Source organism: Thermobia domestica, chromosome 5, assembly GCF_964235325.1.
Source record: "Thermobia domestica chromosome 5, izTheDome1.hap1.1, whole genome shotgun sequence".
NCBI classification, from domain to species: Eukaryota; Metazoa; Arthropoda; class Insecta; order Zygentoma; family Lepismatidae; genus Thermobia; species Thermobia domestica.
Genome location: NC_137458.1, coordinates 158316766 through 158334810, shown reverse-complemented (window position 1 = coordinate 158334810; position 18045 = coordinate 158316766). Strand labels below are relative to the sequence as shown.

General features: G+C 34.5%; 1 protein-coding gene across 2 annotated transcripts in view; it reads right to left on the bottom strand.

The window, feature by feature from the left end:
• The window catches only part of GABA-B-R2 (gamma-aminobutyric acid type B receptor subunit 2), an 832753-nt gene that overhangs the window by 523187 nt on the left and 291521 nt on the right, over nt 1-18045 (bottom strand). For both annotated transcript variants that reach the window (XM_081759238.1, XM_081759239.1), the window contains exon 4: nt 17484-17843. In XM_081759238.1, the coding sequence (XP_081615364.1) occupies nt 17484-17843 (360 nt within the window). The remainder of the gene's footprint in view (nt 1-17483; nt 17844-18045) is intronic.

Here is an 18045-nt window from a genome sequence, read left to right as displayed (position 1 = left end):
TCCATCAGTTTGAAACTTATAAGAGGTATCAAAATAAATTATACACCTTATATTATCATAAACTCTAATAGCGCAAGCTATCGTTTCACTGCATGTTTTAATAGTCTGTTGTAAAATATTTGTATTCTCAGATTTCATTACCTTAATGACGAGTTACGGGTAACCATTAGCACCTGAGTTGTAACAGACTAGAAACTAGAATATTTTACAAACACTAGTAACACAGAGATAGAACATTTTCCATAGAAATAATAATTATAATATGCAGTTCCCAGGAATTCCATCCTCAAACAATTTCTAAGATGTGAACGGGTTAGTGAAAACTTGCAACACTGATTAGGTCATATTTCTGAAATTAAACATTGAAAATAACAAGTGTTAATATATTGTCGGTAAGGTATCTATCTACGAACGGGATGACATAGATTCGATCTTTGAAAGTGTATTATTTTTCACTCTGCTCTCGTTTCAATGCTGTTCAGGAATTTACTCGGCCTCTGTAAACTCACTACCTGATGGGTAAAAGCAGCCCAAAGGTGATGTTGACCACATTACCTCTTGGAATGTCTGACGTCAAGGAGAAGTACGAGAGTGTTTCCACAAGTTTTTGGCTGAACACTGAAATATCCTTCCATTCGTATTAATCCATTCATGACATATAGTGCCATCTATGAAAGAAATAATGTATTAGTTTCAACTATCTAGCTAGTGTTGTCGATTTGAAGTGAAAGTCGCTAAATCTAGGGGATTCCACTTCAAGGATAGCGAGAAAAAATAATTTTTCCGATTAACGAGTTTTTTTTGGTGATTTTTGAATGATAATTTGCCGCCTTATTTACAAATCTAGCAACTTTTGTGCTGCGAACAACTTGGCCTGTTATCCAATAGAATTAGCTCGAATCAGTTTATAATTTCTTTATTTCAATCAGCGTAGGTGTTGATGAGCTGGGGAAGGACATAGCATTTATCTCCATATTTCCGTTTTGATTGCTCTTATGTCTTGCCCTGTAACGGGGACCAACTCCAACCATTACTGTCCTTTAGTTTGCAGACTTTCATTTAGATTCACAAATAACACATTACCGATAGCAAGCTGATTATCTGTAGAAGCGTGAGTGAAAGTGAAGTGTGTAAGATTTTTTCTTGTAGTCTTATATTTTTGTTCGTTTTCCTAAACTCATTTTTGATTTCGTTGAGGTGAAATTGACAATACAAAATATATATTGCATTAAAAGTGCAATTATTGTTAGTTACATATAGTTATATAATATGAGAGAGAGAGAGAAAGAAAGACGAAATTCCACGAACAATATATTCGGACTTTTCACCCAAAATTGGAGTCATTTCGTCTTCTATTTAACGACTTTTTGCATCAATTTGTTCACAATACTGTATCTAGCTGCATCAGTTCGCTGGAGGTAGTCATTTAGAATCAGTCGCTGTGCGCTGAGCTCGTATACTACTTGTCTTGTTGCTAAGGTCGCGGTGGAAGAGTGTGGATTCAAGAACATCCAGCCCATATTTACACCGCAGCGTTGGCAACATCAGCCGTTGTGGGTTGGATCACTGTCATAGAGTATGAGGTCTCAATACACAACGAATGATTCAAATGACTGCATCCAACGAACTGCCGCAGCTACAAAGTTGAAACTGATGCGCTATTTCTCTCAGAGATGATTCTATGCCGTATATAGGTGGTACTATATGACTATACGTATAATGGTACTACATTTCCAATCGTGCGTTGTTCAGTGTAAGTCCAAAAGGTTTGAAAATGCCCTCGTACCTTCACCTTGAATATTCAGTCAGAAGCGCCGACCTCTTCACATGAGTGCTCTCCGGGCCGAAGCCCTCATTGGATTTGTGCATTTGAATTAGTTCCGAAATTACCGTTGTTTTATGCCATGATTTGGACATCCAATGTGAACTTTAAAAATAAATATAATATATATAATTGCGAGATGCAATCTTGAAAGTGTGATAACCAATCGAGTAAGTTCTTTATCAGCTCTTTGTTCTTTAATAATAAATAAATAAATAAATAAATAAATAAATAAAAATATCGCTTTTGCAGTGTTAAACCATCTTATATTCGTTTTATTTAGGTTGCCTGTGCCCACTGGATGCAGTTTCACGTCTCTTATGCCGGTTGCACTTTGACCAGAGGACTGGACACCACGGATATTCAGTACGGTGAGCAATGCAACAAAGCGTTGTACTGCATATTCACTCAAGCACGTGTTAAACAAAGGCCTCTCCAACGTTGTGACTAAGACACATGATCGATGCACTTATTGCTTGTATATTTACTCAAGCACGTATTAAACAAAGGCCTCTCCAACGTTGTGACTGAGACACACAGTCAATGAACTCATGGCTCTCTTCGTACAGCAAATTCACTCGAGCACGTATTAGAAAAAGGCCTCTCCAATGTTGTAACTGAGACACACAGTCAATGAACTCATGACTCTCTCTGCACCGCATATTCATCCTTTGAGCACGTGTTAGACAAATATCTCTTCAACGTTGTGACTAAGACACATGGTCAATGAACTCATGACTCTCTTCGCACTACATATTCACTCAAGCACATGTTAGACAACGTTCTCTCCAACGTTGTGACTAACATATAGGGTCAACACACTCATTACTCTCTCCGCATTGCATATTCACTCAATAATGTGTTAAACAAAAGGCCTCTCCAACGTTGTGACTGACACACACAGACAATGAACTCATGACTCTATCCGCATCCTATTCTGCCTCAGCTTGGTAATTTTGCCGCTGGTGAATGTGTGGCGGCAGTCAGGAGGAGACTCCAGATTAAAAATCACGGTTCTATTGGGTATGTTAAAAGAATATAATACAAGACGTTGTGATTTAGCAAATATACATCAAAGCACAAGTACCCACTGAAAAATTAAAGCTCGGAGTTTATGATTTACAAGTAACTTTTGTGTATGTAGTATTTTTTGTGAACATAATGCATGCCTCTATTATAATGCAAGCTGTTGTTTCAGAATAGGTTAGAAACTCATCTATCAATATTTATGGTACATTTGGAATTATGTACCTATAAGTACTATCTAGAGATGGTAGTACTTACATGGTGTTGTCTTAATTGCTAATCGAAATGAAGTCTGTTCCTCTCCAAAATAGTTTTCAGGAACATGCTATATGTCCTTTTACAATTACCAACAGAAAATAAAATATGATTGAAATCATGAAGAAAACAAAAACTTCTTGAGGCCAAAATTGTACTTAGTTCCAAGTCCTTTGATTTTAATGAACAAAATATGTTGTGAGCTGTAAACACTGCCTAAAAAGTTGAATACTCTATCTCGTTGCATTAGATAGGCACTGTTTTAGGATCTTTATGAAGAGTTATGTTATGTTTGTCTCTCTTTCTCTAAAAAGAACCAAACTACTTTTTGCCTTAAACTTTTGCTGGAAGTTTACAAAATACAAGAAAGAAAAAAAAGACAAGACAAAAGGAGAAAGAAATCACAATTTAGCTTAACTCTAGAGAAAACCCATCCATAAAAGCAATATTCCTGCGGGTGTTGTGGCTTGTGGGCTAAAATCAATCTAATTATAACATTAAAGGATTTAGAGATAACTCTATTCCAGGTTTTCCTTGTTTTCTCCTCATTATCAATCATTATTACACACCCTCTTCACAAGATTAACTCGAGCAAAAAGCGATGGCGTGTAACATGCTGAGGGGGATTTAAGTTTGATGTACAAGGTTTATATCGCAAGGAAACGCAATGCAACAGTGCATTTATTAAAGTTTTATGAGACAACATCGACATTAATGTTAATGTACTCTAGAAACAAAATTTCACTTTTCAAAAAAAAATTGAAATAATCTACTTTCTGACTTGACATATTTCGGTTATAGTTTTTGTTCGTAACGTAATTTAAAATTAGCGAAGTGCATACGGAAACACAAGTTTTCAAACCTAATCTGAAACTAATGTTGATAGAAACGAGAGGAATATTCCATTTAAAGTTTAAATTGATAATTTCAGCCTATTACAGCAATAATTTTACTATAATAATTCAGTTGTCTCGAGTTGTCTAGTGTTCAACAAACCAAAAGTCTTGCTTTTGAGCACAATATACGGCTTTAATAGGAGTCGAAATTGTACATAATCGTAGATGAAGCTCAGTAACAAGATAAAAGTTTCAGTCGTATCGTGTTGATGTCAATTTTTTAAGCTTTGTGTACTAATGCACATCGGTGCAAATCAATCTTCAACGTTGGGGGAGGGACGGATAAGACCGTTTCCATGATCTTTTTTAATCCTTCTCTGCCACTTATTGTAATTTGTGTAAAAGTAGCAGAAGTGGAATTAATACAGATCTAAATGCGCCAGGACACGAACTTCAGTTTGAAATATTAAAGAATACGAATTTTTTTAAAAAATGAAACAAGTCAAAGGTCATCAATTTCATCTCACTTTCCTTTGTGGTAGTCGAACACAAATCATCACATTTCTCCCCCCAAAAAACTCTTTCAAGTCGCATTATTGGGGGGATAGTCCCCCAGTTCCAAGAGTGGAAGAGAGATGTTTCCCCCGGGATTTGCGCCAGTGCTTATGCAGAAAGGTTTGCTTTTGTAACTAGCGCTAAATCTGGAGAATGTTGGAACTATGGTTCCACTAGCCACCGCTGAGATGACTAGAACGTCATTCATAGTGGCATACTAGAAACGGATATATTAGAAAAAATCGAGTGAGTTAAAATTCAGTATGAAAAGTGTACCCATTGGTGCAACGAATTGATAATCTTTCGTTGAATATTTTTATTCATTTATTTATTATTGTTCTATTGGTCTGAAAAGTTCGGAAAGTTTGAAAAATTTTGATAGTGTATTTCAATATATTTGATGAGTGTAAAGTATTATACTATTTATTATTATTATTATTATTATTATTATTATTATTATTATTATTATTATTATTATTATTATTATTATTATTATTATTATTATTATTATTTAATATACTGCCTTTCGACTGGTCCTGGGACTGAGTTTTTTTTTAAATTTAGGTTTTAGTCTGAAAATATTTCTTCCACGTTTCTTGATCTTCAGATTCCTCTTCTAATTCTCAATATTTTCTTCTATTTTTTAAACCGTCGATCAGTTGTGTTCTTCTTTTTCCTATTACTCGCTTTCCTTTCACCTTTCCTTCTATTACGGTATGAAGGAAACAATTTCTTCCCAAGATGTGTCCAATCCAATTGGCCTTCCTACAAAGGATGCTAGCTAAAAAGAGTCCTCTTCTCTCCTATCGGTTCTAAAATATCTTCGTTTGTTATTATACAATTTATAGCAATCTAATATAAAATTATTACCAGAGAGGTATTGTATTTTATAAGGCGGGTAAACTACACTCCGTGACGGATCTCGAATAATAGGAAGAGCACGTCATACAGAAAAAGTGAGTAAGTTAAAAATTCAACGTTAATTCTGAGTGTATCAAAAGTCTGAGACTCGTTGAGAGTCAAGATATGAAAAAGTAAAATGGAAAGTTATTGGAAATAAGTATTTTTAATTTAAAATGTTGGAAATGTTTTCAATTGCACGAGCAATCTAGTCTTCACACTGGTAAAACGTCCTATGTTAAATGAGAGAGCAACGTTTTTAGTTCAGTAGGCTGTTTGAACGGAATCACAAGGGCATGCCAAAAAGACACGTGGAATGTGGCCATTGTTGTGTGAGGAAACCTAGAATATTTCGCATCCGTTGTTCAATAATGCTGTATTGTTTGTATAGTGAGGACCCAAGGAAACAGCCTGCTGAACTGACAACGTTACTTTGTCATTTAATTATGGAGCTTTATGGGTATGGACCTGAAACGGTTTGTGAAGTTTAAAAAAAAATGATTATAGATTGAAAATAATCTATTTTCAACAACTTTCTTCTCGTTCCATTTTTTTCGCATCTTCACTTATAATGAAGTTGGTCTATGGTCCCGGACTTTTGATATACCCGGTATATCTCTATACATCTATATAACTAGAAAAATTTCAATTACAAATAATATTAATTTATTTTTATACTATAAAAGTTGATCGAATAAAGGCTATTCATTTTCGTCTAAATTGAAACGATGAGTCTCCAAATACACTTCGTAGCTTGGCTACAAGTCGCCTAAAGTTAAACGATGTTTCTTTTCGTTTCTTTTTTGTTTTGTTTTTTGCAAGGATGGCACTTCAGCCTTTGACTCCCTGGGCAAGTTTATTTATATCGAAAGAATTTCTGTGCTTCAGCAGTGTCATATAAAGATCTAACCATAATGTACTATCGAAAAAATGTATACATATACTAAATGAAAATAAGATAGGTTACAAAATAAGAAAAATAGAGTTTCACTTGTATTAATTGTTGGTAAATCCGAATTTTGACTTATTAAGGCAGTAGTCATCTTTACTACTTAGGTATTTATACACTTCTACGAGATGACTAGTACAATGTATTTCTATTATGACTGGAGTACGATGATCACAGAAGATAACAAGATTACTGAAGATCGAACCGTCATTCGTTTTTCTGTCCCTTCTAATTGAAATTAAGTCCGAGCCGTGCACGGGATCGTGTGTCCTAGACACCCAATTTTATCCAATGTACTACCCAAACACTGTTTCATGAATATCACGTAGCGACGTAACTACAATGTTCCCTATGCCTTCTCATGCTAACTACGTATGCAGAGTTGGTTGAAGCCAGGGGCTTTCAGGCTGTTACCAATGTTTTGTACTGTTCTTATTTTTTTAAATGATTTTTCCCCGTTTATATTTCATTTTGAAGGTGACTGGAAGCTAAAATAGAAGTAGTACTAGTAGAGAGAGAGAGTTTGGTTTGAGAGGAGCGTGCCGAAATGACGGAAGAAATACTTACATTAAGAGACTTGTTAGAAGAAATAATTTGAATGGGAAAAAGAATAAGTGGTCCTGGAGATAATATTTGATAATGTAGGTATGAACAACATGTCTAAGATTCTGAAGGAACCACAAATAAACTATAAGAAGCGTTGAATGACTTATATGCAGAACATAAGGCTAGAATTGATGTAGAACAGGGTCAGAAGGTAGCCAGGCAAGTATGCCCATTGTCACCAATTTTAATTAATTTCTACGCTGAAGAAATTATAAAAGAGATCAAGCACATACAATGCTCAGGAATACTGTTTATGGACGGAAAATGCACTCTTATTTCCAGACAATATCCAGCTGTTGGCAAGAAGTGACAAAAGAAAATTAGAGGCAGGTATAAACGGAATGCAACAAGTACTCAACATGAAGATCAACAAGTTGAAAACGAAAGTTGTGAGATGCGCAAGAAAAGAAACAAGAAAAATCATGGTGAGAGAAAAGGAAATCATCTGCTGGTAGAAGTGAAGCAATTATATTACGTTTGAGAAATAAAATAACAAGCTATAATAGGTGCAAACAAGATATAAAATCCGAAATAGTTCGAAGAAGAACTAAAAGTTCTAACCGGAAACATCTACTAAAACTAAAGAAAAGCTTGATGAAAGCCTAGGTATGAAGTGTGGAGTTGTATAGATGTGAGGCATGGACTTTAGGAGAAGAGGGAAAACGGAAAATGAAAACTTCAAAATGTGGTGCTGTAGAAGAACGCTGAAAATTAGATGGTTGATAAATTACCAAATAAAAAGTGTTCGAAATGATAGGAAAAAAGAGGAGTATAAGTGAAGAATATTTCGAAAGGAAGAAATATGATGATTGTTCACATCATGGGACAGGAAGAGAATGGCACAAGAAAAAAATAACTAGAGGAAGACTGTGGTTAAAATATATGGACCAAATAATACAAGATGTGAGAAAAAATTGATGGAAATTAAAGTCTGATTCAGGATAGGGAAGAATGGAAAGCTTGCGTGAAACCAATTGAATGATTACTAACCTGAGAAGATAGAGTTATTTTTTTAGACCTAAACAACTTCGTAAATGCTATTCGATCATGCTCTAACCTTTCTCTCACTACTGTAATCGCCTGATGTTATCGCACACAATTCAAATTTTATAACAGTGATATCAAGTTACTTGTATGCGCGTAGTGTAAGCACAGCAAACTGAGAACTCATTAGATATTTTCCATCTTTTAAACAGTTGAAAAATATTGAATCATATTCTCTAATGCTATGTTTATATGCCGTACGCAAGTTGTTAAAAGAAATTTTCTCTAAAACAAAACAAAACAAAAAAAATCTGTAGGTTTCTCGTCTATATATATTTGAACATTTACATTTGGATCTCGACAAAATATATAATTTATGAGGCTTATTATTCCTTTTTAGATACTGGTTTCTATTCATTAAAAAATACACCGTAAATACAGTTATAGTGTGTGAATTTTGGATAAAATCCACAGAAGTCAGATGAGATCAGAGAGAGTGAATGTGACAGAGATGTGACAATTTACTCTTAAATGATAATAATAAATCGTTTCTAAGCAGATTCTAATCTGTTTCGCACCGTACGTATATCCCTGTAGTTATGTGAGAATTACACAGTGCTCCTTGTACGCTTGAGATGTGACAGATTACTCTTAAATGATAATAATAAATCGTTTCTAAGCAGAGTCTAATCTGTTTCGCACCGTACGTATATCCCTGTAGTTATGTGAGAATTACACAGTGCTCCTTGTACGCTTGAGATGTGACAGATTACTCTTAAATGATAATAATAAATCGTTTCTAAGCAGATTCTAATCTGTTTCGCACCGTATGTATATCCCCGTAGTTATGTGAGAATTACACAGTGCTCCTTATACGCTTGTTTCAAAAGTAACTAGGGAGATGAGAAGAGACAGAAATCCTGATTCACACACACACACAGACGGCGCAAAAAATACAGTGGAAATCAGAAAATATTCAATTAACATGGATTTGTAGAATGAAGTGCACTAGAAACGCTTCATCAGGAGGATAAGGGTTTTTGTTTGCTCGTGACTATGTATGTGTTAACTTAGGAAGCGAATAATGTAACAAGTCGATGAAATTTCATGCCGCTAACATGATCGTTGATAAGTTTTAATTTCCTGTTACGGATTAATTCACTGAAGTCTCGGAAAATGCCAGCATACTATCACTAATGCAACTCTTTACAAGGTTCATATATATATATATATATATATATATATATATATATATATATATATATATATATATATAGTACTATTTATCTCTTGGATAACATAGAAAAGAACTTAAGTTGCTTTCTTTCTATAGAGTTCAGCGATGCTCAGCCAGTACTGATGGTTAAAAAATAGAAATAAAAAAAGCAAAATGGATGAACGATTTTTCTCTACATCTATCCAACACTAACAACTGGTCTGAATTTCAATTTATCCAGTGGCCACCCAGCGGGATTCATGCCAAGATCAATACACTATTCCCCAAATTCAGGATTGACATATAACTATGGTACGTTTCAAGCTATATATATATATATATATATATATATATATATATATATATATATATATATATATATATATATATATATATATGTATGATATTAAAAAATAACACACGCACACTTTCACTTATGATGAGTTGCTTTCATTGTTCAAGAACGCTACAACTCTTATCACAGATTTTTTTTAAAATTCTTATCCAGTTTTCCATTTAGTATGGTATTGCTAATCGATCAGACCAAAATTGAATTGGAATATCTAAAATGCCCCGATGAATTTCTTCTACCTAATGGTGTGGAAAGTCGATTTCCCGCTTATTTTCATATTTTAGTATATTAACTTGAGTGAAAATATAAAAAAGCATGATGATTTGTTGGACTTTTAAAATAATGATTTCTCTTTAAAATTAAGAGTTTTATAAAGTTTTGATTTACATTGGGTCTTAATATATTATTGAAGTATTATAATACAATTACTACAATATAATAAACCTCTTGCTCAATATATAGTGCTGGTAAAAAAGCAACACCCAGTAAGAATTCAGGGATCTGACCCGAGTTGGTACACAAGAAGAAGATAATTAATGGAAAGTGGTAGTAATAGCATGGTGCCCACGGGTCATCCCAAACATGCAAACAGGGTGTTAAAATCCACTCAGTACTGACTTTAATAGCATACGTAATCAAAAACAACTACTAGAGGAAGCAGCCGGTGGTGCAGGCGCTGACACTGTCAATTTTGACTATGATATCCCATGGTCGTGGTAACTCTTGGAGTATTCAGATGTTGGTATACGTATTTGTTACTACAACAGTGATCGCAACGAGTTGTCAAGCTTCGCCTAGATTTACCGATTTTACCACCCAATAGAACGTAAGGGTGTGTTCCGGTCGTCAATCCTTACCCACGAAATTTGGCCAGTGTCGTCTCTCGTGCTATACGAAGATCATCTCCTGAGGATACAGTGCTGTCGAATTATAGCTAAGTTTCGTTTAGTTAATTTTCTTATTATTGTTCTTGCCATTGTGTTATATTTTCGCTATTATTATTATTATTATTATTATTATTATTATTATTATTATTATTATTATTATTATTATTATTATTATTATTATCGTTTAATTTGAATAACTGCTGCTGTTCGTGTTCTGCTTTGTTTTGTCGTCACTCGTTCTTCAGACCTTCAAAGTTTGATAACTGTCAGTGTTCTTCTAGTGTTTAACGTTTCTTCCAGTTGCAATCCAAAGGTAACTCCACGAATCGTACCGAAATCTTCTGATGTATCACATGTGATGCAAAATAGTTCTATCATTGGTGTGGATCCCAGATTTTGCGAGTTGTTGTTGTCACTTGGAGCACACCACAATATCTTCAGTCTAAAATGCTCTTTAAATAATTACTTTTTTCCTTAAATGAAAGTAGTATTAGCATTAATTTAACCTTAATTCATTGAGATGTTTGTTATAAATCTTTACTGTAGTTATCATTGTTATTTATAAGGAAAATTACCATTATTTTGCATAAACTCCATATTGTGTTTTATATTAATATTTTAATAACCGGAAGAAATTAAGGGAATCTTCATTAATTAATACGGAAAAATTCAATTCGGAATATAATATCTATATTCATAATGTGAGTAACTTTCTGGAACCAAATTGTTTCGGAAGTCGAGGTACCACCGTACCTGCATATTGAATGAGAATAGTTGAAATTACTTTGGGAGTTTTAAGTTTGGAAGTGCTGGGTTGAAATTTCTGACGTGGTTTTCTGAACAGATTTCTGCCAGTACTTTTCTTCACTCTCTTCAGAAAAACATTGGAAAATGCATTAAAACACAAAAATTCATATATTGTAGTATCTGCCCAATTTAAAATCAATTTAGTTTTCGTATTTCGTTGCTAATTTATCCAGAACAAAATGACATGTTCGATTCATTTTTTAGATCATTTTAACTAAATTAGTTTAAAAAATAAGTGATCAAGGTAGGCCTAAATGGATATATGAAAAAAATGAACCGAAATTTATTTCGTTGTGTATAGTACATCATAAAATCATTGGGAAAATTACAGTATTTATACGTATACTGTATTTGCAGAACCACAGTGTGAACTACTCCAATAACCTAATTTTGAGAACTCTTGATCTAAACCTGAAGAATAAGAATAAGAATCTTAAATTCTCTGAAACATCTATAGTTATTTTTCAGAGAAAATATTTTCAATAAAAGTAAAAATCTTAGTTAAATAAGGTATGGTTTGTTTCTTCATTTCTATGCATGTTTTCTTCTTTACTTTGCACACAGAAACATTCACATACACCACACACATACATACACATTTCTTTTCCACGTAATTCGGTATTGTTTGTTCCGCCTACTTTTCGTTTTGCTGTACACTATAGGTTGCTTATAAAATCGTGATTAATTAAAACACTTAATTGCGTACATTTAACAAATTTTAGTTTTGTTTCCTCATCAGCCACCCCATTTGTACAATTTCATTTCCATCTGAAGATGGTCGGGCCGCAGATGGTAACGCCTTCTCTTGGGTCATGAGCATTTATTTGTAGTTTCATTTCGAGATGGGCAACAGGATTTATTTATTTATTGATATGTTTGGCTGTTGACAATACAAAATTACAAAATGCAAAAATACAGAACAATATAAAATGAAGCAAGAAAATGCTTCCTACAACAACCAATGAAGTGCTGAAGTGAAGAAGTGCTTAAAAGTTTTTTTTTTTTTTTTAATTTACAATTTCATTCCCACCCGAAGACGGGCAGGCCGTAGAAGGTAACACCTTCTCTGGGACCAAGAACATCAATTTACTTGTAGATCTATTTGGAGATGGGTATCAGGATTTTATTTATTTATTGTTATACAGTAAAACCTGCCTTCAACGAACCCTTTATTAAACGGAAAACTGTCTTAAACGGAAAAAATTCACGGTCCCATGAATTTTGGAGTAAAAAACGTGTAAAAGGTCCTTCATTAAGCGGAAACTGTGTTATGCGGACAACGAAAAGCAAAATAAAACTTTAACGGAAAATTCTGAGTTTCAGACTACGCGGATTAGAAAAATTTTTAGACATCATGTGAAAGGGCTAACATATATATTAAACAGTCTGCGATAAATTCTTCGTTCTTTTCTTAAATCTTTATGGACAATGTTGACCTTTGTCAACCACTACTCATATTCACCGGGATTTCACCCCCACAAGTTTCGGCTGGTCCTTCGGAGCATGTCAGCTGTCAGTCTTCTTTGTGACAGCATACTTCAGTTCCGCTTGTGTAGCGACTAGCGGCAGCCGACAAAAATGAGGAGAAAACTGATAAAACAAGGTTCTGGAAAATAGGAATTGACGCAACAAAGCAGGAATTATATATTCCTATCACGTGTCGTAAAAACAAGTAGGAAAGAGTTCAGAGGACTTTCAAAATTCCAGAGAAAGCTTTTATGCATCCTGAACTATACCGTAGCCAAGCAGCAATGTATACAGAAAATCCTGTTTGACTACTGGGAAAAATAAACAAAACGTTTTTTGTGTATTAATCCGTAGAAGGAAGAAGTACTGTAATTAAACAAGTTACGTACACCTATATATATTCTCAGTATGTCCGTTATAAGCATTTTTTTTAAAGGAAAGGTCTACCTCCATTAAGCGGAAACCTGACTTTAACGGAATTTTTTGCGGGTCCCGCTCGATTCCGCTGAAAACAGGTTTCACTGTATTTATCTGTTTACACATACAGAAGAAGGTGACCTGAGCATGGTATGTAATTTATATAATGCAATGAAGTGCCGTAACAGAACACAAGTATATATGATGTTAGTTGCGACGATGGTGTTAATCTTCTGCTCTGGGGCTATTCAGAGCGGGTTTAAATATTTGGAGCCGTGTTACTTAGAAAAAAGAGGAGTTTATTGATGAAATCATGTGCAATGGATGAGAACGGGGATTATAGTAAGCGGTGACCTGATCATGTTCATGGATAGCAAGAAGGTGATCTAACGGTGAATATGCGTAACGTGATAGAAGTAGAGTCTAGCCTAAAAGTTTATTGAGAATCGGATAAGCATCTGCTATACGGCGTTGGAAGTAACGAGAGTGAAGACTGTACAGATTTGGTAAGAGTGTTGGTATAGATGTGCGACGGTAGATCCAAATTCCATATTACATTTATGCATTTTTCAATGACTTCGTTATAGGAAAACAATAGCACAGGTAGCGACATCTACCAGTATTATTAGAATTAGAGTGACGCTAAATTGAGACTTTACCGTTTATTATTATTAGAATTATATTATAACAATGTTTCCTTCCGTTTATTTTCAATACTTTCAATGTTATTTTCTGTGAACAATAAAAATTACAATGAGCCTTAGAATCCATTCCTCGAATACACTGTAGTCGAGATACAATCAACTAATTCGGTGTACATTGATACAATAGCCATAGTACGCAGAATAAACAGAATTTACAAGTAAGTGAAATCATGGTTGTTATATAATGAGAACCATTGTTTTTTTCTCCTTTCAAATGAAAGTAAAACTCCATACTGCTATTGTACATTGAACAAAGAGCTATTTGTATATTTCAGAACAAGTGTTATTAAAACCATTCAAATCAGATCAATGGTCTTTCAGTCTATTTAGGTACAGTGTTGAATACGTAGAAATACTAAAAAGAAAAGCCATGTTGACAATAGTACATCGGTCTATATTTAGACACATACATGAATGTTTTCATGTTTTGCTTTTATGATTTACTCATAAATTTGGTACAAAATAGAAAATCAGGAAACTGTTAGAGAGAGATGATAATAAGCGTCCATAATTATTAACGTGATAGGCATTATATTTCATGCGATGAAAAACTGAAAATTCTCTATAAGCAATTAATGAATAAAATGTATTTTCTAATATTCATAATCCCTTTAACATTCTCGTGTACCACCGGAACCTGATTTTGTGAGCCATGTGTACCAGCCGTGGTACACATACATTAGTCTTTTAAGCGATATGATTGACCAACAGATATCTTTTTTTTTTAAAAAAAGCGAGGATATATTTTAGTAGAAATGATCTCCCCATGAAACATATAAGAGCAAATTAACCCTTGTAAGCTTTTAATGTTTGTTTTAATCATATCGTAGGCTTTTTTTTTTATCGAACATCTATGTGTGAAATATAAGTAAATTTTGCAGAGTAGATTTCGAAAATAATCGACCGAGAAAAAAAAACATTCTCAGAGAGTAAACGATCTTTGTCATTCTTTTAACAAAAAATGATTTATCCCACAGTGAAGGTTTGTTAATCGAACATATATTTTTGAAATATGAAAAATGCCTTAGTCGTTTTTGAGAAAATCGTCCGAAAATAATTCAACTCCACAAGTAAATTTGGAAAGCTCTTAGTAAAAATTAATTTGTTTAACTGAGTAGGTTTTGAGAAAACTGCCCGAAAAAACTCAACCCAAAGAATAGACCGGTTGTGATTTTTGTAATGAAATATTATTTACACGATACCGTAAGTTTGTTAATTAGATATTTATTTATGAAATATGAACAAAATGCCTGATTTGTTTTTGGGAAACTCGTTCCTAAAAAACTCACCCTCTAATAGCAAACTAACCTTCTGGATTCTTTCACGAAGTGACTGATAGTATAGAGTTGTTAATGAAATATTGATATGTGAGAAAATAAAACAAAATTGTAGAGATTTTGAAAAAAATCATATATTTTTATTTTCACCCTTCAATAAACCACCTTTATTTTTGCGTGAAGAAAGAAAATCCCAATCCCCTGGGTAGAATCTTATTAAAACTTTATGTTTAAAATTTGGTATAGATACATCGAATGGTATGTCCCCCAGGCGAGTGTAGGTATTGGTCAGGACGAACATAGGTCAAACATCGAGAAATCGTTTTTCTGGTACCTAGGAGCCATGAAACGTGTAAATATGTAGAAATCTCAATTTCAATTTTTTCACGATTACCACACTTTCTTCATTTCTACCTTCACTCGAAAATAAACCTATAAGTATACTAGTGTACTGGCATATGTTCAAAACGTAATATAACATAACATACATACATACAAACACACACATATGCACCCCCACACACAAATGAATTGATCAAAATTGAATTATGGATATCATTGTGTACGACTTGAGGTGTTGAATTTCGTATCCTAATATTAGTCTAGACAAATAGTTCATACGTTATTCACAGTCAATAGTTCTTAAGGAATTTGATTTACAAGAACTCCATTATGTACAGCATATTTACCCTGTCCGTCCGGGAGACAAAAGAAATCTCACGAATTGATTGCTGGATCACCACCGAATTTGATCGGGATGTAGAAGATCAAAGGTTGAGAAACCACTTCGTTCATGGAGGCGATATTAAAACTGGAAGTTGTAGAAATGAATCATTTCCAATTTTTTTTTGTTGTTGATCATTATAGACCAAAAATGGTAATAGATAGCGGGAATCGGCTTTCGGCAAATGATTAAGCATTCCAAGAATACATTTCATCTCCCCCCCTCTCTCTCTAGTAAAATCGGAAGAAATAGAAATCAACCACTTCTGGTTTAACATTGATCGTTATAGAATAATAATTGTAATATCAGCGAAAAGCAGTTTTCTGTAATCGATTAAGTATCTCAAGACTATATATTCCATCTCTATTCTATCTATTCAAACCGCGAGTGCTTCCCTCTGGTGCATGGGGTTCCTGGTTCAATCAGAGGCCGAGTAAGTATGTGGTGAAAAACACCGTGTCCATTGGCTTTCTCGGAGTACTACCGCTTCCTACCATATTCTTGCATCATCATTCATTTGCCTTAATCATCCGTCTTACCTAGCCTAAAGGGCACAATAATGGGATGTTAAACTGAAAGAAAAAAGCAGTGGCTGTGGAGTAATCACTTCTGGTTTCAACGATTATCGTTATAGAGTAAAAACGATAATGGATACAGAGAAGCAGTTTAATGCAATCAATTAAGCGTTTCAAGAGTCTCCATTCTGATCTCCCTTCTGAAACTGAAGGTGTTAGCGCTTTTTATATTATTTGAGAAAGTATCACAGAACGTAAATCAAATGCCTTCACGTGATGTATACGGGACAATGCTATTTATTTGTTCCTGCTATATACAGGGTGGCGCTGAGCAGACTGACACGTTTCAAAGTTGAATATTGCGCAGGCGCAATAACTTGGAGTGGGTTGCGGCTAGGGGATGGAAAGTGGATAGGATGCCATTTCATAAGAAAACTGCAACAGTCACAATGGACCTTTAGCTTAGTGTCAGGTAACAATGAAATGTCTGGACAATCACTACACTTCAATGACTGACTTTGTTTGGTAATAAGTACGAAAACACAGAAAACGCATTGTTCAACGCTCCAATGATGTCCATGCTGTGATAATATTCCTACAAGATGACATCCTATTCTCATACAATTTCCCACCCTTAACCCAATCCAAGCTATCAAGCCCGCGCAATATTCAATTTTGAAAGGCGTCAATGGGTTCCGCGCCACTCTGTGCGAACTGAAGTAACACGATGTTCTGCGCTCCAATATGAACTGAAATAAAATGATGTTCTGTGCTCCATTGCGACTGACCACATAAGTGGAGTTCTTTCCTCTTTCGGTTCCTACCTCGCCAACCAATATAAGTTATTACGTCTGCGCAATATTCAAGTTTGAAATGTGTCAGTCGGCTCGGGAACACCCTATTCTAGATAGACTGTGATTTTGAAGTTTAATATCCGATTTTCCTAGAATGAAGAAAAGTTGATGACCTTTCGCCTTTCTTCCTTGTAGTCTTCAATTTGTTTCCGAAGATGACAAATAGTAGGGTGGTCCGTAGAATGTTCATATAAAAGTGAACCCCAAATTGAAAAAAATAAAAAAATAATAAAATTGAGAAGCACTATGTAAATACAGGAGTCTGTATAGCCTTGAGAGAAACAATTTAATTTACACATGAGATATAACGAAAATTAAAGATGTACTTACCATTCCGGAAACTGTGATCTCTCCATTTGTGCTAAGAGGTAGGAGATCGGTGAGAATCGCTCCTTCAAGGGCCACTAGCATCTCTTCATTTGTGCAAGAGGTTTGATTGTCTGTCGCATTCCACCAAAGTTCCGTGTACGTTCCCATAATGATCCATTGATACTTGCGACCGTACATTTCGGAGCGGTAGGCCTCGCAAAAAATTTTTCTCGCCCACGTCTCGTTGAAATTACCCAGGATGATTCGTACGTCCTTCTCCTTCAGCTTCTGCATTGTGGTGTTCACTTCCGTAGCAAAGCTCTGAGTCTCTACAACTTCGATTTCGTTGGTGTCCAGGTCTGCTACTAAGCGGTTATGGGCCTGTTGAAAGAAAGAAATAAAGCGATTAATTGTATGTATAAAATTCTACAATATTATTGATTTAACGCAAGAAAGTGTCCAAAGGTGAAAGAGGGACTAACCGATAGTTTTTACTGAGCTAAAGAAAATGAAATGGGTAAGGTAAATGTCCATGCGTATTCGAGAAATTCTTTAGAAAAATGTTTTTATTATAAAACTAAAA